Genomic DNA, 19,214 nt, shown 5'->3' with positions numbered 1-19,214 from the left:
AGCCTTGTCCAGGGATGGGTCCTGAGCCAAAGGCAGCTGCTTCTCCCTGTTCTCACTGGCCTTAAGCAGCAAGCCCAGTGGCAGACCAAGCACTGTGCAAAAACATCCAGTATTACAGTAATTATAATGTATTGCTGAGCCCTGGTAGTCCCTATCAGTCATTCCCATGTGTCTTGCAGACTCTCTGGATAGAGGACTTGCCAGGGCACTATAAAATAAAGCCGTGTTAAGCATCTGATTGCTGCAAGGAGTGGATGGAAGAGTGATGGATAGCGAGAACCCCTCTGCTAGCACAGCCCATCACCAGGAACAGACCCGCTCCCTGCCCTGCAGAAGGAAAAACCCCACATCTGAACTCATGTCCTTCCCCATTCAGCATCTGGATCTCCCTGGCGCATCGATCTCCCCACCTCCTCATGCCCAATGCCAGGTCAACCCTTCCTCGTGCCACTGAGCATGGCTTCATTCAGCTTGCCCACAGCATCCTCCTCCCCACGTCGCCATCAGGCAGGGGAACCTGAGCCTGCAAACTGCACCAAGGCCCAGCCTTTCCCTATGCTCCCTGCCCAGCAGGACAGGCACCATTTCTCTCACGCTTGTGGTTTATTCTCAAGAGGAGAGATGTTAGGGCAGCAAGAGCTGTGTGAGGGTCTCTGAAGGAGCCCACGGGAGCATCTTTGGGGCTGGCAGCCAGGCAGGGGTGTTGCTCCCCCCCATTGATTCTGATGGGGCTTGCTCCCCATTAGCTCTCTCTGATGCAGGTGATGATCAGTTAAGCAGTTTTGCTGTCCAGTCTCCATTTCTATCAGGCCATTACCACTGCACTATCCCCATCAGCCCTCTCTGATGCAGGTGATGATCAGTTAAGCAGTTTTGCTGTCTTTCAATCTCCATTTCTATCAGGCCATTACCACTGCACTATCTCAGTACCTCTCCACCCTCTCTGTATTGATTTCCCAAGCATTCCTCAGGGCTATGCTGAGCGATTGCCTGCGTTATTGCAAAACCCCATCCCGGGGTTCGCTCGGGGAAGCAGGGTGTTCGGGCTGGGCTGTGTCAGTCCTGGGAAGCTGCTTCACCCTCTCCACAAAGACCACGGGGTGGCCAGCAGGCAAAGGAGGGGAATCCCTCCAAACGTCCTGCCTCTCCCCACATCTTGGCCAGGGGGTTCAGCAGGGTCAAGGCTGCTCCTGTTCCTCATTCTTCTCCCTTAAAAGCGTGCTATCGACCCCCAAGGTTTTTCCTTCCCATGGTGTTTCTGAGCCTTGCTGGGGATGCAGCCCAGACAAGCAGGTAGGGAGCTCCAGTACTGGGAGCCCTGGCCAGCAGACCCCCAGGAGGTCAGATCCTGCCCAGGGTTCACGAAACCTTTCTCCACATGACTCTGATTTTGGCCTGGGGCTTCCCAGGCTGCTACTGCATTTCCTACCCTTGTGACGAGTCCCCAGGCTGGAGGTTGACCGGGATTCAGGTTCTTTAAGGAACTTGGTTGAGCAACCACATCGAAACGTGCTGGGAATGTAAAACATGCTCTTGTCTCGAGAGGTCCTGGAGCGGTCCATGGAGACCATGCAGTAAAACGTGTGCTATCAAGAGGTAATCTCTGCTACCAACTTGAATGCCACAGGTGTGTTGGGAGGGAGGCCCTGCTCTGGTGTGGGCCATTCCCTGGGCTGGAATCTGTTGCGTTTTCTTTAGAGAAACCCCATCTTCAGACAGAATTACCCACAGGAATTGGGCAATGATGAGGTTTTCGCTGGCACAAAGAGGAGTTACAATGGACTCATCACCAAAAGCAATGATACTCCTGCTTCCTTAGGCCTACCTTTGCGAGCATGGGGGTCTTTAGCAGGCTGCAGCATCTCTGTGAGCAAAATGGGTTCTGTCTCCAAAACCAAAGGCAGCTTCCCAGTGACTTACAGCATGTGATGGAAACTCTTTCCCACCATCAGTTGTCACGGGCTCTGAGATACCCACTGCGAGGCACACCCAGCCACAGCTCAGTTTCTGTTTTCTATGCATACATTTGCCTCAGGCAGCCCCAGCAGTGCATTCAGCATCCTGCTCTCTTGCGGGAGCACCAACGACCTCCTCCACCACCTCAGCACCCTCACAGGGAAGAGCTTCTGCCCAAGGGCTCATCTCAGTCTCCCCTCTGGCAGGTTAAGTGCCCCCCGTGTGTCAGCCCTCACTTTAGGACTGGTTCAGATCCAGCCTGGATGTGACTGAGCCCTGTCAGTATTGCACAGCTGGGCTATGGTCTGCCCTGGGCACTCAGCATCAGTGTGGAAGCACAAAGCAGATTGAAAGCAGAGCCTGCACATGTACCTAAGGTGCAGGAGCAGTTCAGTATCCCCTTGCAGCCCAGCAGAGCTTAGCTGGGTGAAAATGAGGGTGTTTTGAGGCTGCAGGGCCCAGCCTGGTCCCTATAGGGTGGTGTTGCAGCAGGGTATATAAACGTCTCACAGACAGTTTGGTGCCTTTGGGTTGTGCCTCATTCTGCGCATGGAAAATTGCTCCTCAGCTCTTGTGACATTGAGGTCCCCCTCATGCACGGAGAGCTGGGGACCAGGGGAGCAGATGTGTAAGGGTGCAGGAAGGATGGAGGAGCTGTGCTGGGTGCTGCAGAGGTGCTGCTCCAGCATGCGGGATCGGTGCCAGCCACAGCAGGGTGCTGGGCACTGCTGCCATAGGGTGAAGGGGGTGTGGGTGTGCTGAGCGCAGAGGCGCTGGTGCAGAACTGATGCTGGGTGCTGGGGGCATAGGGGGCTGGGTATAGGGGAAATGGGGTGCAGGGGTGCAAGGGTGCTGGGGGCAATGGGGTGCTGGGTGGGGGATGTCGCATGGTACAGGGATAACAGTGCATGCTGCAGGGGTCCAGTGGTGCTGGGGCACTTGAGTGCAGGGGATGCTGGGGTGCAGGAGTGCTGGAGTTGCTGGGTGCAAGGGTGCTGGATAGAGGGGTGCCGGGTGCAGGGGTGCTGGATGCTGGGGTTGCTGGATGTAGGAGTGCCAGATGCTGGGGTTGTCGGGTGCAGAGGTGCTGGATGCAAGGTGCAGGATGCAAGGGTGCTGGATGCAGGGGTGCTGGGTGCTGGATGTAAGGGTGACGGGTGCCGGGGTTCCTGGATGTAGGAATGCTGGATGCAGGATTGCTGGGTGCAGAGGTGCAGGATGCAGGGGTGCTGATGCAGAGGTGCAGGATGCAGGGGTGCTGGATGCAGGGGTGCTGGGTGTAGGGTGCTGGATGTAGGTGTGCTGGATGCAGGGGTGTAGGATGCAGGGGTGCTGGGTGTAGGGGTGCAGGATGCAGGTGTGCTGGGTGTAGGGTGCTGGATGTAGGGATGCAGGGGTGCAGGATGCAGGGGTTCTGGGTGTAGGGTGCTGGATGTAGGGATGCAGGGGTGCTGGATGCAGGGGTGCTGGATGTAGGGATGCAGGGGTGCAGGATGCAGGGGTGCTGGGTGTAGGGATGCAGGATGCAGGGGTGCAGGATGCAGGGGTGCTGGTTGTAGGGGTGCTGGATGTAGTGATGCAGGATGCAGGGGTGCTGGATGTAGGGGTGCTGGATGTAGTGATGCAGGATGCAGGGGTGCTGGATGTAGGGGTGCTGGATGTAGTGATGCAGGATGTAGGGGTGCAGGATGCAGGGGTACCGGGCGCTGGCGGTAGCGGCCCGCTCCATCCCGCCCCGGCAGGCGCAGCGGAGCGCCGCGTGCTGCGGGTCCTCCCATCCGGCAGGGGGCGGCAGAGTGCGGGAGGGCTGCGGGCGGCGCGCGGGGCCCCACCCGGCGCGCGGCGGTGCGGCAGGAGGGCGCGCGGACAATACCGGGGCGGCGGCGGCGGCGGCTCGGCCTCGATCGGCTCGGCCCGGACCCGCTCGGCTCCACTCGGCTCCGCTCGGCCCCGCCCCGCCCCGGCTCGGCCCCGCTCGGCTCGGCTCGGCTCGGCTCGGCCCGGCCCGGCCCGGCAGGATGCTGGCGCTCTTCAACAAGCTGCTGGACTGGTTCCGGGCGCTCTTCTGGAAGGAGGAGATGGAGCTGACGCTGGTGGGGCTGCAGTACTCGGGCAAGACCACCTTCGTCAACGTGATCGCGGTGAGCGCCGCGCCCCTCCCCCACCATGGCCAGCGCCCAGCCCCCCCCCGCGCGGTGCTCACCCCAATGGACCCCAATCTCTGCCCCACCCCCACCCCCCCGTAGCATCCTCCCCGTCTCCCCTCCCCCGCATTGTGACCCCTGCTCGTTGCACCCCCTCCATCGAGGTACGTCGTCGTCGTTCACCCCCCCATCCCCCATCGCTGCACCCAACCCTCGCTGTGCCCCTTGGAATTGCGCTGCTCGGGTGCATCCCAGCCCCGAAATGCATTTGTCAGATGTGGGGTGCACGATGCAGTGGGTGCAGGCAGTGGGGTGCAGGCAGTGGTGCAGGTGTGGGGTGCAGGCAGTAGGGTGTAGGGAATGGGGTGCAGGTGTGGAGTGCAGGCAGTGCTGCAGGTGTGGGGTGCAGGCAGCGGTGCAGGTGTGGGGTGAAGGCAGTGGGGTGCAGGCTGTGGGGTGCAGGCAGTGGTGCAGCTGTGGGGTGCAGGCAGTGGGGTGCAGGCAGTGGGGTGCAGGCTGTGGTGCAGGTATGGGGTGAAGGCAGTGGGGTGCAGGCTGTGGGGTGCAGGCAGTGTGGTGCAGGTATGGGGTGCAGGCAGTGGTGCAGGTATGGGGTGAAGGCAGTGGGGTGCAGGCAGTGGTGCAGGTGTGGGGTGCAGGCTGTGGTGCAGGTGTGGGGTGAAGGCAGTGGGGTGCAGGCAGTGGTGCAGGTGTGGGGTGCAGGCTGTGGTGCAGGTGTGGGGTGACGGCAGTGGGGTGCAGGGTGCACCCCCAGTAGGTCCCAGCTTTTGCTCCCGCATCCCTGGTGCTGAGCGCGGCGGCTCCGGGGCCGCAGCTGTAGCAGGCCCTAGGGGAGGATCCCAGCATCCCCCTGCCCCTCGCGGGTCCTGGGGCCGTGGCTGGTCCCAGGCTCACGGGTGCCTCATCCCGGGGAGCTCCTGCCCGCATCCCCTCGTGGCGGGTGCTTTGTCATCGCCAGGCCCCTCACGGTGCCACCAGGACCTTATTGTCCCTTCCTTGGCCAGCACCCACCCGCAGCGGTGTCCGGTGGGTGCTGGGGTGCTGCTGCAGTGGCGCGAGCTTTGCACCCTAATGGGGCAGCGACAGGGACCCTTCAACTTCGGCCTCTCCCCAGCTCTGCTGCCTCAGCCACGTGGATCCGGTGATGGAGCAGGAGCTGGGGTGCCTGGATCCCCAAGCCCAGGGTGTGGTTTCCCCTATGGGGATGCTCGGCAGCGTCTCCCCTCTTGCCTTTTGGGTTCTTCTTGCCCTGCGATGCGGGAGCTGCTGCAGGTGGATCCTGACGGGGCAGGTCCAGGCTGGTGCTCCCAGGGGATTTCATGGAGGGAGGCGGATGTGGATCTTCCGGCTGCCCTGGTTCCTCAGTGCCCCCCCCTTTTCCATGCACATTGCTCCACTTAGTGCCTCGGCTCTGGAGTAAAGCGAGTGACTTCTGCTTGCCGGCGGTGCTGGGAGCTGCTGGGCTGTCAAAGGTGATTTTGCATTGGATTTGGAGGCTTCCTTGCGCTGCTGATCCCCGGGAGGGTTTCCCTGGGTGCCGGTGTCTGCAGGGATGCAAATGTTCTTGAGGCCCCGTGTTGGTTCTCCCAGCAGACCCATGCCAGCTGTGGGACAGGGACCATGAGCACCCGTCCTTTCCTGGGGTGACTTTGACCCTGGCATTTGCATGTTTAATGGGCCCTTTTTGCAGTCCAGTATCGGGGTGGGATGTGGTTATTTAGCGCCTTTTAAAAGAACTGGATAAGCATTAAAGGGCGATGGGGCTTTATCCCACCCATGCTGGACTCTTCCCCTGCACAAGGCTGGAAATCACTGGGGATGGTCCTCATCCTCTTGCCAACGGCTCGGACCTGGCAGTTGTGCTGCCTGCAAGACTTGTGCACCAAGGCTCTCTTTGCTTGGGTTGCTGGTGTAGGGAAGAGTGGCATCCAGGAATTACGGCAGCTCCCAAGGGAAGCTCTCCGTGCTCCTCTCTTGGGCAGCATGCTCTAGTGTGAGGCATCCCTGCCCATGGCAGCAAACTGGAAGTGAATGATCTTAAGGTCCTTTCCAGCCCAAGCCATTCCATGATTCTATGCTTCTGCCCATGGGATGAAGCTTCTTGGTCTGCTGGTGCACCATGAGGTCTGAGGAGGGGTGTTTAACTCCTTGCAAGGCAGTCGGGCTCTGGGTGCTGAGCATGGAGCTCAGTCTCTGCTGCAGTTTTGCCTCTGTGAAGTTATTTGGAACATTCGGGTTTTGGGGCAGATGCACCCAAAAAAGAGGCATCAACCTTTGAGAAAACAGCCTGTAAAGAAGATCTTGTTGGGGAGAAGCTCTTGTTAGGCTGAGAAAGTTGGGGCTGTTCAGCCTGGAGAAGAGAAGCTGTGTGGAGACCTCAGAGCAGCTTCCAGTATCTGGAGGGGACCTACAAGGATGCTGGGGAGGGACTCTTCATCAGGGACTGTAGTGAGAGGACAAGGGGTGATGGGTTCAGACTGAAACAGGGGAAGTTTAGATTGGATCTAAGGAAGAAGTTCTTTACTGTGAGGGTGGTGAGGCACTGGAATGGGTTGCCCAGGGAAGCTGTGAATGCTCCATCCCTGGCAGTGTTCAAGGCCAGGTTGGACAGAGCCTTGGGTGCCATGGTTTAGTGTGAGGTGTCCCTGCCCATGGCAGGGGGGTTGGAACTGGATGATCTTCAGGTCCTTTCCAACCCAAACTATTCTATGATTCTATGAACTGCATGAGAAATGTTTGAGCCAAACAGAATGGGAGCACTGGAAAGGGAAGAAGCTGTGATTTGGGCTTCGGGGAAGATAAAATCCTAAAAGGAAAAGCATTGGATTTTGGCATTGTTGGAGAGATCTCCCAAGAGGAGCCAGTGGGCTTTTAGCTGCCTTTTCCACAGGTTGGGGGTGGCAAGGGTGAGACTTGAGGGTGTTGAGAGCTCCTCAGTGGGTGCTGGGGCTCAGACCCCATCAGCACAGGATGGCTTTCGAGAAAGACGGTGGTTTTCTGCTCTTGCTTCAACATCACACATCTTCCACCTGCCAGAGCCTTCCAAGGCTGCAGAGCTGCAGGCTGGGGGCCAAGGTGTGGTGGTGGCCCTGGGGCAGTGATCCCATGCTTGAGACCCTCTCAGAAAGTGATGTGGATCAGTGCTGCGAGAGGAAACCATGCCAAGCATGTACATGGCATCAGGTGGGATGGCGGGTGCTGTGGCAGCTGGGCAGCTCTATGACAGCCAGGTCTTCTAGGACTGTGGGAAAGCAGAGAATCATGGAATGGTTTGGGTTGGAAAGGAGCCTAAGATCACCCATTTCCAACCCCTGCTGTGGGCAGGGACACCTCACACTAAACCACATCACCCAGGGCTCTGTCCAACCTGGCCTTGAACACTGCGAGGGATGGAGCATTCACCACTTCTTTGGGCAACCCATTCCAGTGCCTCAGCACCCTCACAGGGAAGAACTTCTGCCTTAGATCCAACCTGAACTTCCCCTGTTTCAGTTTGAACCCATCACCCCTTGTCCTATCACTGCAGTCCCTGATGAAGAGTCCCTCTCCAGCATCCTTGTAGCCCCCTTCAGACACTGGAAGCTGCTCTGAGGTCTCCTCGCAGCTTCTCTTCTCCAGGCTGAACAGCCCCAATGTTCTCAGCCTGGCTCCATAGGGGAGGTGCTCTAGAAGAGAAACTGCTGGAGATGCTGAGGGAGAAGCAAGGACATCTTACACTGGTGCATTTTCACCTGCCCGATTAACTGCTCATGTCCCTTGCATGGGGCCTGGCAGGGCCAGAATGGGGTGGGAGGTACACGTGGGTCCGTGTGCTGAATGGTTGTTCTGTCCCAGGTGCAGAGTCAGGCCCTTGGCTGCTGCTTCCTGAGCTTCATAGTGCATTGGTGGTACATTTCCCTGGGGTTCTCCATGGTTCTGGAAGAGAGTGAGATGGCTGGGGCATGGTCTTGCCTCGCTGCTGCAAGCTCTATCAGAGTTAGGCATGGGAAACCCAAAGTGCAGCAGGGGAGAAGCACCTTGGCACTGGATGTGGCTTCTTCTGGGATGTATATGGGAACAGACATGAGAAAACGGAGGGATAAGGGGATAGAAGTGTCAGCAGGTTGCTGGTCTACCTTTGTCTGGCTGTGCCCTCTGCCTTGTCTTCCCAGACTGTGTTTCTAACTATTGCCCAGGGTAAGGGTCTCTCTCTTCTGAGTGCCTGCATGTGTTTGGGAGCCTGAGCCCCAGCCATGGGTCTCCAAGCCAGGGCTTAGAGGCCACTTTTCCCTGGTGAGACCTGTGCTTATGACTCGCTGGGGTGTCCTTGCCAGGGCTGGTGCTGGGGCAGCCGGGAACAGCGACTGCCCCATCGGGTGCTGATGCTCACTGGCATCACCCTGCACCCAGGTGATGGCTTTTGGGCCTTCCATGCCCCTGGATGGGCTCCCCTGGGTGGAGAGGGGGGTGCATTGAGCTGGCCATGCAAGCATCTGCCCGTGGCGTGGGTGCTGCCTGCTGGGTGAGAGCACTGCCGCATCCCGAGCAACCCAGGTGTAGTCCTTGCACCTCCCCTTGGCATGACCCCAGCTCTGGATGTGGCAAACACCGGCTCATTAAGGAGCATCATCATCTTTGTGCTTCAGAGAGCACGGAGCTGCAAGGCAGCCCCAGTGAACATCAGTAGGATTGGGACGGGGAAGGGTAGGATGAGGCTCAAGCAGCTCGGTCCTTTAAAGCAGGGCAGTCTTGGAGTGCTGAGCTCTAACCTTCACCTTGTCCCAGAGGATTTGGGATCCTCCAGAGGCATTGCTTGCTGCTCCTGTGGTGCAGGGTTGGCTTGGGATGCGTGGTGCAGAGCAGCTCTGCTTCCATGCCGCCCTGCATCATTCTCTGAGCTCCTCGGTGCCTTGCTGACATCCAGAGGCTTTTGCTTTTCTCTAACAGACTCTGTGCTGCCATCAAGTAGTGCCGAGGCTGGTGGGGGCTGCGCACATCCAGCACCCCAAAGCCTGGGCCGTCAGCAAGTGGTCACTCCAGAGCCTCCAGCACTTTGTGTGGCCACCCCCCATCCTGATGCTGCCTCATTATGGACACATCCTGAACAAGAGGAGCTGCTAACACAGTAGATGGTTGTGGGCTCTTGGGTGGAGGTGGGAGCAAGCAGTGCTGCAGCTCTTGGACAGAGAGGCCTTCTCCCCTTTGGATTTGAGGGCTGCATTGCACATCTCTGGGAGGTGCTGGGAGTGCCTTGCCATGTGTCTGTGTGTCTGTCCTGGTTTTGCAGCTGAGATGGAGCCTTTGGGGTCAGGGAGGGCAGCGCAGCCGCCTTCAGCTGCGGGAGCATCACCAGGAGCACATCCAGGAGCTGCCTGTGGGTTTTCCACTGTTCTGTCCTAAGATGTTGGGTTTCCATGCTGAGGGGTGCTGCAGGGCCAGACCATGGATGTTAATTGCAGGTCTCGGTGGTGAGACCATCTTCTTTAGGGTGGAGGGGACCGGGGTGCCCATCCCTGTCCTGCAGCATTGTGTCTGTCTAGCTTGGTCACAGCGGTGGGGTCTGGCTGACACGGGTCCCTTCATCACAGCACCACTGCACAGAAGTGTCAGCATCTAGGGCAGTTGGAGAGGGAAAAGGAGACATCGTGTTTCCACTGTACAGAGCTGCTTTCAGAGCGTGGCCAATGCAGAAGGAGCTGAGCACGTTGCAGCTCCTTGAGGATGCTCCTGTGCGTACCAGGACAGCAGGGACCCATGCGAGTTGTCCTGGACCACAACATGTCACATTCCCAGCCTGGTCTTTCTGGACAGCATGGGTGGTTTTGGTTTGGCCGTTGGCTGTGGGCAGTCTGGAGGCAGGCCCCGTGCTGGGGGAAGGATTTGGGGCAGGGAGCAAGGCCATACTTTGCTCACGGAGCTACGCTTGTTCCCATCTCCTGTGGGGGAAAGCAGCGATGACTCCTGGCTCCTGCAGCCCATCTCTTCACAGAATCACAGAATCCTAAGGGTTGGAAGGGACCTCAGAAGATCATTTAGTCCAACCCTCCTGCAAGAGCAGGGTAACCTAGAGTACATCACACAGGAACTTGCCCAGGCGGGCCTTGAATATCTCCAATGTAGGAGACTCCACAGCCCCCCTGGGCAACCTGTTCCAGTGCTCTGTCATTCCCACAGTAAAGAAATTTTTCCTGATGTTCCCATGGAACCTCCTATGCTCCAGTTTACACCCACTGCCCCTTGTCCTATCACTGGACATCACTGAAAAAAACTTAGCTCCATCATCCTGACACTCACCCTTTACACATTTGTAAACGTTGATGAGGTCACCCCTCAGTCTCCTCTTCTCCAAGCTAAAGAGTCCCAGCTCCCTCAGCCTCTCCTCATAAGAGAGATGTTCCATTCCCTTAATCATCTTTGTAGCTCTGTGCTGGACTCTCTTCCTGGAAGAGCTACCATCACATGTGAGCTGTGCCTCGGGTGGCTTTCACGCAGCCAGCAGGTCCCATGGTGTGGTCTGGCATCCACGATGGAGGCATCTGCAGCTTCCAAGAGCTCTTCAGCAATTGCTCCCCATGTCTTCCAATCATTCCTTAAAACCTGGTCCATAAAGCCAGGTTGTGTGTTGAGCCTCGTTCTGCAGGAGGCATCCCCTGTGGTAGCTGATGTTAGATGGCTTCCTGCCTACTTCCCCTCTTCCCCCCGTGCCCTTCCCCAGCAGTCCCTGGCGTGGTTTCTGCGTGCACTCTGGCTTGGAGACCCCTCGGCTGCCAGGCTTTGCTGATGGACACAAAAAGGAAATGAAAAAGGGAAGCAGCACGTCTTGCACAACCGGTGGAAGAGGTCAGGAAAACCCTGGGGCCTTGCTGATGTGCTGTGTCTGGAGGAGCCGTTGGCTCAAGCAGGCACGAAAGTGGCGACGCTGCCTTCCCTGCTCAAGGTTTGTGTTAACTGAAAGAAAGCCCACAGAAGCCCTGGAGAAACCTGAGGTTTTAAGCCAGTAAAGAGCTGCTGAGTTCAGCTGCAATTGGTGCCTGCAGGTTGCTGGCACTGATGGCCAAAAGCCTCCGAGCCACGTTGTCCTGGTTATCTTCTCCATTGGATCCCCCAGCGGGGCCTTCCATAGGGATGCATTTAAAAAGCCAAAGGAGCTAAACGTGAGGGAGGCTGCTGGCCAGGCAGGAGGCAGAGGATGGAGGGCTGTGGGCTGGGATGCATGGGGCCACCTGGAACAACCCCCTGTGCTGCTCAGCCCAGGCGCTGGGGTTTGAGCAGCAAACTGGAAGGTGCAGGGGGGGGCTTTAAGAGACCAGCACCATCCTGTCCCTTCAGCGTGGTGCTGGGCATGTGGGCTGGGGAACAGCATCCCAGCGCAGCGGCACAGGGACAGGTCCTGCTCGGCACACCGGGAGGATAACCCAGATTCACAGCAGAGCCATGGTGGTTTCATGCTTCTCCTGCCTGATGCAGCTCGGAGCGGTGATGCTGGAGGGAGCATTTCGGCAGCTCCTGGGCTTGGGAAGAGGAAGGATTTGAGTCCCCCATCACCCGGTGCAGGCACATGGCTCTTGGGCAGGGGGTGGAGGAGCCCTGCAGGCAGGCTGCAGGCTTGCAGGAAAGCAGAAGTCAGCCTGGTTTGGGCTGATCCTTCCATGATGTGAAGCAGGAAACCTGCTGGAGCCCCCCAGGACTCGTGGCCGGAAAGGAGCTGATGCAGGAGGTGGCTGCCCTGGGGGGAAGCCTGGCTCTGGAGGGGTCCTTGTGGCTCTGATTTGGCTCCTGGTATGGCCCAGGAGGGTTGTGCCAGGCTGATGGGGTTTCCGTGCCTCCTAACACTGTTCCACCTTGTTCCTTGCAGTCAGGACAGTTCAATGAAGACATGATCCCGACAGTGGGCTTTAACATGAGGAAGATCACCAAGGGGAACGTTACCATAAAGGTAAGGTGCAGATGTTATTGCTGGTGGGGGCTCCTGGGAGGAAAGATGGGAGGGAAGGGGAGATTGGTGGCTGTTCTGCTGGAGGCTGAAGGATGCGAGCAGCCCCAGCTGCAGCTGCAATCTGCCCTGTTAGGCTCTTGCAGGTACCCACCAGAGGAGATGGTGGGAACAGATGCAGGAGATCCAGACCTCTGCAGTGGGAGCAAGTCTGGGCTGCAAAGTCATAGGTTTCCTCTGCCTTGTTGGTGGGGATTCATGGATGTGGTCACCCTGCCGAGGGTGGGAGCACAGGGAAGGATGGGTCATGGCTTGCACTGGTGGTCTCTGCCTCAAGAGCAATGGGAGAGGAGGTTTCTACCTGCTGCCCTTCCTGGGATGTCTCCTTTCATTACTGAGTCGCTTGAGCTGAAGAGGAGGGGATGAGGTGGGTTTGGATGAGGGTGAGGAAGGGTCACGGGCAGGATGGTGCTGGGGTGACATCGCCTTCTCCCTGTCACAGCTCTGGGACATCGGTGGCCAGCCGCGGTTTCGCAGCATGTGGGAGAGGTACTGCCGTGGAGTGAGTGCCATCGTGTGAGTACCGCTGGGAGCCAGGAGCCCCGTCACCCATCCCTGATGCTGAGCCCCACCAGCGGGTGGGGGCACAATCCCATCACCCCACCAAAGGGGTCTGGGCTGGGCTGACCCACTTCCAGAGCTGGGCACTTGTGCTGGGCGTTGAGGTGCTTCCCCCTGGGGATGGTTCCCCCCTTTGAGCACAGGGGAGCCAGGTCCCTGCCCGCTGTGGCAGATGCTTCCCTTCCAGCATCACTCAACCCAGCTGGGTCCTGCCCTTCCTGGGTCCTGTGCTTGCCCTGCGCTGCCTGTTCATCGCAGGGGCTGAGCACTGTTGCTGTGCCTCAGCCCTTTCTAAGAGGCTGGTTTTAAGGGCAGCTGCCAGAAGCAAGCGTCCAGGTCGTGCTGATTATGTGCTGTTGGGTGGATCTTGCCCTGAGAGGAGTATCTGTGCAGTGCCTCCTACTGACTGTCAGCTTTCCCACATCCCCTGCTTGCAAACACTGCAGCAAGTGCAGTCCTAGGGAGTGCAGGCTGGGGATAGTACTCATGGGAAGCAGGCTGGCTGCTCCTGAGGTCAGGTATTTAACCCTGGGAGACCACATCAGTGTTACTTAGACCCACTCATAAAGATGAGATCTGGGTGATCTTCACCAGCTGGCTGTGCTCCGGGGTTTTGGAGGCTGGGTTTCTGTCCTGCCTTTCCCAGCTGAAGGTCTGGCAGGTGAGGAGCAGCGAGGGACCACTTTGCTCTGCTTGTTGGGACAGCAGTGTCTGTTCCTGCCCTTGCTGACCATCCCCATGGCAGGACACCTCCACACCTCTTCTATTGCAGTGAGCTGTGCTGGGAATGACAATACCATTGGGGGGGATTTATTTTGCCTCCTTCCATAACTTCATTCTTTATCCAGTGGCCAGTCTGGTTGAGAGGAAAACAGAGGGACCCATAGGGACCTGTAGCCATCCCGGTAACGCTTCAGTCTGCCTTGAGCTGCCTCACGGCCCTTTTCCCTTACCTTCAGCCCTCCCATCCTGCCCAGGATGCTGAAGGCTCATGACAGTGCCTGGGTGGGTTTTTCCCCTCTCCATCTAGGTACAGCCATGCGCTTTTTCCTGCGTTCAGCACTTCAGTAGCTAAAGGCTCTTTCCCTGTTTTCAGTAAAGCCCCCAAGGCCTGTGGAAGCGTGATGGTGTTTCTCACTTCTTCTCCCCCAGTTTCTTGATCTTTAAAGTAAAGGCCGCTTTAATCAGTTCCTCTCCCCAGTTTGGGCTTCCTTCATGTCCTTTGCAGGATGAGCATCACCCGAAAGAGTTAAATCCTTCCCTAAATCTTCCCCCCATCTGCTCAGAGCAAGCATTGCTGACTCTGGCTTCACGTGCCCTTTGGCCCAAGCCTCATGCTCAAGATAGTTCCCATCAAGAGGATGAGCAGGTCCTCTCCCCACTCGTGGGTCTCTTCATCATCAGCTCCTCTTGTCTTCTCCACTTGTTATCCTCTATTCTGGATGTCTCCATAGGAGCTGCCACATACAAATGAGCCTTGAGGGCAAGGTCCTGCAGCTTCTTCTGCCTGGGCAGTGCCTGGTCTTCCTTTGCCCATCATATCCCTGCTGCCAGTGGGGAGGACCCCACTGGACCCCTGCAAGGACACGAGTGGGTCTCAGCCCCACGGTCTTCCGTGGGAAGAGGGGTGCTGGGGGAAGGATGCTGTTATCCATCACCTCCATGCACTGTTCCAGGAGCCTGTGGGGGGGTGCAGCTGCTGTGTGAGCAAGGTTTGGTTGTGGCACAGACCTCAGCACAGCGCCGGGGCATGGGGACCTCAGCGCCTGCCCTCAGGGGTGTCCCTTCCCTTGCAGGTACATGGTGGATGCTGCCGACCAGGAGAAGATAGAGGCCTCCAAGAATGAACTGCACAACCTGCTCGACAAGCCACAGCTCCAGGGCATCCCGGTGAGCTGCTGCCAGGATAGGTGTCCCCCCCCAGCTGCTCACAGTCCCCAGGCTGGTGGCTGCCAGGGTTTGCAGCAGGGGGGGCTGGCATTTTACAAAGCAGATTTGGGATGGGGATCCCCTTCCTTGTGGGGGGTTCCCCTTTGCTGCTGCACTCCTGTGAGTGCTGGGTCAATGATGGTTTCTGGTCCAGGGCTGGACCAACAAACAGGGAAGGGACTTGAAAAGAGACCAGACCCATAGACACATCCCAGTGTGTGACATCTGTCCTCTCACATGAATTTGCACCTTATTTAGAGGGGGACATTAAGGTTTCATCTCCTAGGAGAGCGGCTGCGGGGATGTGGCTGCTGCTCGTGTCCGAGTGCTTACGGAGCATCCAAAATCAGCATCCTTTGAAAGGAAGCGATTGAGGATCTTGCAACAGATCCCAAACATTCACCGCCAACTAAATTAAGCTCCTGCCATAACGCACTGCGTTCGCAGCCCCTCTGGATGCTGCTTTCTGAGACCACGTCTCCCGACGTGAGCTGGGGGACGCGGCGTTACTGTGCTGCTGCAGAGGCCCTGGCTCGCCCCGGGGAGGCGGCCGCAGTCTCGGTGCTGTCCTTGTCAGATGACAGGCGCGTGGTGCACTCCGGAGGGATGAACCAGTCCTGACGGGGGATTATTTTCCTCGCAGAGTCTGAGGGTTGCTTTGTGGATGTGGAAAGCCTTGAAAGAAGTGGAGATGAGGGGATGGTGCAAACGCTGGGCTGGCTGCCTGCAGAGAGCAGGCTCTGCGCGGCATCCACATCTCGCTGCTCCCCTGTTACGCTGGGTTTAGCTGTCTCACTTACTTTTGGCTCAAAGACTGCAAGAGACTCCAGGGGGAACGTCCTTGGTGGCACGGCACACACTGGTGCCCTTATGGGAGAGCGTGCTGTGGGGCTGGCTTCTCACTGGGACTAGGGAGTGCACCTAGAGATGCTGCGCGTGGGCTAATTACAGCTGTTAATGGAAGTGCTCTGCCTTCTGATTGCCTGCTGAAGGGCTTTTCTGTATCCAGGCAGAACCTAGAGAAGTGGCCAGGGCTGTCTTGCATCTCAAGCAGGGTCCACTCCTGCATGGCAGAAGCAGGTTCCTGCCTGGTCTGCTGGCCAGGAGCTTCAGGTGTCCCCTCTCCCACCCTGCAGGTCCTAGTCCTGGGGAACAAGCGAGACCTGCCTGGTGCCTTGGATGAGAAAGAGCTCATTGAGAAGATGTAAGTGTCCGATGGCCCCGCAGCCACAGCGGGGCTGTGACACAGTGGAATTGTCCCTGTTCCTGCCGTGCCATAGGATCAGTCATAGAATGGTTGAGGTTGGAATTTCAACCCCTTTAAAGTTCAACCCCTGCCACAGGCAGGGACACCTTCCACTAGAGCAGCTTGCTCCAAGCCCCTGTGTCCAACCTGCCCTTGAACACTGCCAGGGATGGGGCAGCCACAGCTTCTCTGGGCACCCTGTGCCAGCGCCTCAGCACCCTCACAGGGAAGAGCTTCTGCCTAAGAGCTCATCTCAGTCTCCCCTCTGGCAGGTTAAAGCCATTCCCCTTGGCCTGTCCCTACATCCCTTGTCCCAAGCCCCTCTCCAGCTTTCCTGCAGCCCCTTCAGGCACTGGAGCTGCTCTCAGGTCTCCCCTTCAGGAGCCTTCTCTTGTCCAGGCTGCCCCAGCCCAGCTCTCTCAGCCTGGCTCCAGAGCAGAGCTGCTCCAGCCCTTGCAGCATCCTTGCTTCCTTTGTGCTCTCAAGCAGGTTCACACCCCCTTTGCTTTGGGGGCCCCTGAGCTGAGCACAGCACCCCGGGTACCCAGCACGGGCACCCCACTGAGCTCCTTCCCCAGCCAGGGCTGCATTGCGGTGCCTGCGGTGGGCACAGACCCGTGGCTGGGGCCATGCTAAGGCGGAGGTGACGTCTCCGTGCCCGGGGGGTCAGGGAGGAGCTGGGAGCTGCTGCCAGTGCGAGGGCTGGGTCCTGCCTGCCACACGATGGCGTTGGGGCCCGGCACAGCGCTGGTGCTGGTGCTGGTGCTGGTGCTGGGCTCCCATCACCCTCACAGCTGTGCCCCGCTGCCTGGTGCTGGCGCTGCTCCACGGGCAGCCCTCGGTGCTTGGCTCCCGCTCTGGGGTGCGACACCATCCGCGTAGCTCTCCCGTGTTTCACTCATCCTCTTGGCAGCAGATGCTCCCTCCTGCCAGCAGCGATCCCCTGCCCTGCAGACCGGGGCCTGGGATGCTGTGCTGATGGACAGCACCTCTCTTCCCCCCCAACCACCCCTTGGAGACCTCCCCTGCCCCTTTGGCACCTATGCAGCTCCTGTGCAGCTCCCAAGCCCTCCCTGCCCTGTCTCGCTGCAGGGCTGCGCAGCCAAGGTTTAGGGAGGGAAGCAGTGTGGTTGTAGCCAGGCTCTCCATGGGGTTGGGTCCCTCCTGCCCCATCACATTGCCCCCCACAGGCTGTGCCTGGCCATCAGTCATAGGCACAGTGTGCTGGTGTCCTCGCCCAACCCACATGTGGGTCCCTGGGAGCCTGGGGAGACATCGCTGTCCCCAGTCTTGGAGCTGAGGTGCCTCTCAAGAGGCTGCCCAGAGGCATCTCCCATCACTGCCAGTGCACAGCCATGGGGATCTGCAGCCAGAGCTCGTTTCTCCCCTGCAGGAACCTCTCTGCCATCCAGGACCGAGAGATCTGTTGCTACTCCATCTCCTGCAAAGAAAAGGACAACATCGGTGAGTACCGGCGGCTCTGCTGCAGGGCTGGGCATGGGGGGAGCCCACGGCTGCTTGCCCAGGTACAGAAGGGGGTGAGGCTGTAGGTTTCCTCTCGCCTTCACAGACATCACCCTACAGTGGCTTATCCAGCACTCGAAGTCCAGGAGAAGCTGAGATCCCGCAGGCTGCGGTTCACATCGGGAAGATGCCATTGTACAAGCCCATGCCCCTTCTCTCTTCTCCTCTGTCCCTTCAGCTCTCTCTCTAGATGGGTATTTTTAGGGGACCCCAGACTCCGCTCGCGTTGAGGTGGAGCCCTTGTTTTTATTGTAAAGAAAATGTCCAGCTGCCCTCCTCTCCTCTCCTCTCTCTGTCTCCCCCTCCCGTTCTGGCCCTCTTCGGTTGTTGTCTGGGTATACACTATATATATATGTATATATACTTCAAGTTTTTAATTTAAGCAGTAGCGCTGTTACTAAACTGGGCCCTCGGAGCAGAAGGAAGGCTGGGGGCTCCCCGAGCCCGGCTGAGGCTCAGCGCTGGGAGCAAGGGGGTGGCAGAAGGCAGCCCCTTGGGGATGGGGCTGTGCCAGGCTGTGGGCAGGTCCCCTGGGGCTCCCTTGTCCCTTCCCCTGCACAGAGCATCCTGGGGGTGTTGGGAGCATGACGCCCCCCCAGGCAGGGCTGCAGGGGAGGTGATGCCAGCCCCAGGTTCCTCTCCCATAGGGATTAGTGACAACCCACAGCCTCCCCCCGCATTGCCTCTGGCTGCTGTGCCACTGCCCCAACCCCTGCTCGATGCCCTGGGCTGCTCAGCCCCTTGCCCTGTGTGTTCCCCCCCCCCCCCAGCCCTGGTACACATGCCTGGGCCAAATCCTGCCCTGCTGCCCGGTCCTGCTGCTCTGCTGTGTTATCTGAGGGGATGCTGCCAGTGCAGGGGGGGGAACAGCGATGCCAGCAGCCCCATGGGGAGCAGGGCCCTGGCTCCTGCCTCCCCCGCTGCCCTGGATGGGGCTCAGCTCTGCTGTCTCCTCACAAGACATCTCCTGCCCCTGACTGGGGGCTGCTGGCCAAGGACATTGCAGAGGGACACGGGGGAGGGAGGGAGGGATGCATGGAGACACGCACAGGGCTGGGAGAGCCCCCCCCGGCGGCGCTGGGGTGATGCTCCCATTGCCAGCGCTGCCCTGCCTGGGGGGGACATGGGCACGGGTGGGTCCATTCTGCAGGTGGGGAGGGGAGAGGAAACGGAGTGGGGCTGAGGGAGGCTGTGCCCATCGGTGCTGTTGTTGGGCCTCTGCAGGTGCAGGCTGTGGGGGGGGGGGTTAACAGGGCTGGGGACGTGGTGATGTGGCAGTGGGTCAGCGGGAGGCAGCAGCGACCCCAGCAGCGCTGGCAGAGGGGGGGTGGCCCCGGGGCAAGGGGGGGGCTGCAGGGTCCTTCTCCCAGCCATGGTGAGGCCGGGGGCTCCTCTTCTCTTGTTTTTGCAGAATTGCACAAAGAGAGGTTTCCTTCTCTTTTTTTTTTTTTTAATTTAATGAATTGTAAAGTGTTGTCACCCCCCACCCTTTTTTTTTTTTTTGTTGTTGTTTTTAAGAGGTATTTTGGCTCAGATTTGACCTCTGTTTGGAAATGATTCTTGTTACTGTACAATTTTTTTGCCTCCCTAATGATAATAAATTAACACTTTTGCGTTGGGGGGGGTGGTTGCAGTCACGTTGCTTCCTCGCCAGGGTGAGACCCATCCCTCCTCTGCCCCTCATCGGGCCAGGGTCCCTGTCCCCCAGGCAGCATCGGGCTCCCCCATTTCCACGGTCACCCCAGAGCTGCCAACCCTGATGGCTCTGCACGGCTCTGGGTGTGAAGATGAGCTCGGAGGTGTCTGGATGCAGCCATCGCTGCTGCTGGACCTTCCTCTGCCCCCACTTGTGTCCTGCTGC

General features: G+C 58.7%; 1 protein-coding gene across 1 annotated transcript; it reads left to right on the top strand.

Moving 5' to 3' along the window:
- The first annotated feature begins 3,880 nt into the window (after positions 1-3,880).
- On the top strand, positions 3,881-17,735 carry ARL8A (ADP ribosylation factor like GTPase 8A). Its single transcript, XM_062625695.1, has 7 exons — positions 3,881-4,097; positions 11,956-12,036; positions 12,536-12,609; positions 14,451-14,544; positions 15,720-15,787; positions 17,223-17,293; positions 17,400-17,735. Exons 1-7 carry the CDS (start codon positions 3,975-3,977, stop codon positions 17,447-17,449), a joined length of 561 nt encoding a protein of 186 aa, XP_062481679.1. The 5' UTR covers positions 3,881-3,974; the 3' UTR covers positions 17,450-17,735.
- Positions 17,736-19,214: the final 1,479 nt, after the last annotated feature.

This window comes from Pezoporus occidentalis, unplaced genomic scaffold (genome assembly GCF_034315485.1).
Source record: "Pezoporus occidentalis ecotype Australia unplaced genomic scaffold, CSIRO_AGI_Poc_V1 ctg280, whole genome shotgun sequence".
Lineage (NCBI taxonomy): Eukaryota > Metazoa > Chordata > Aves > Psittaciformes > Psittacidae > Pezoporus > Pezoporus occidentalis.
Note: the sequence above shows the minus strand (reverse complement) of the source record. Positions and strands in the feature narration are given on the sequence as shown.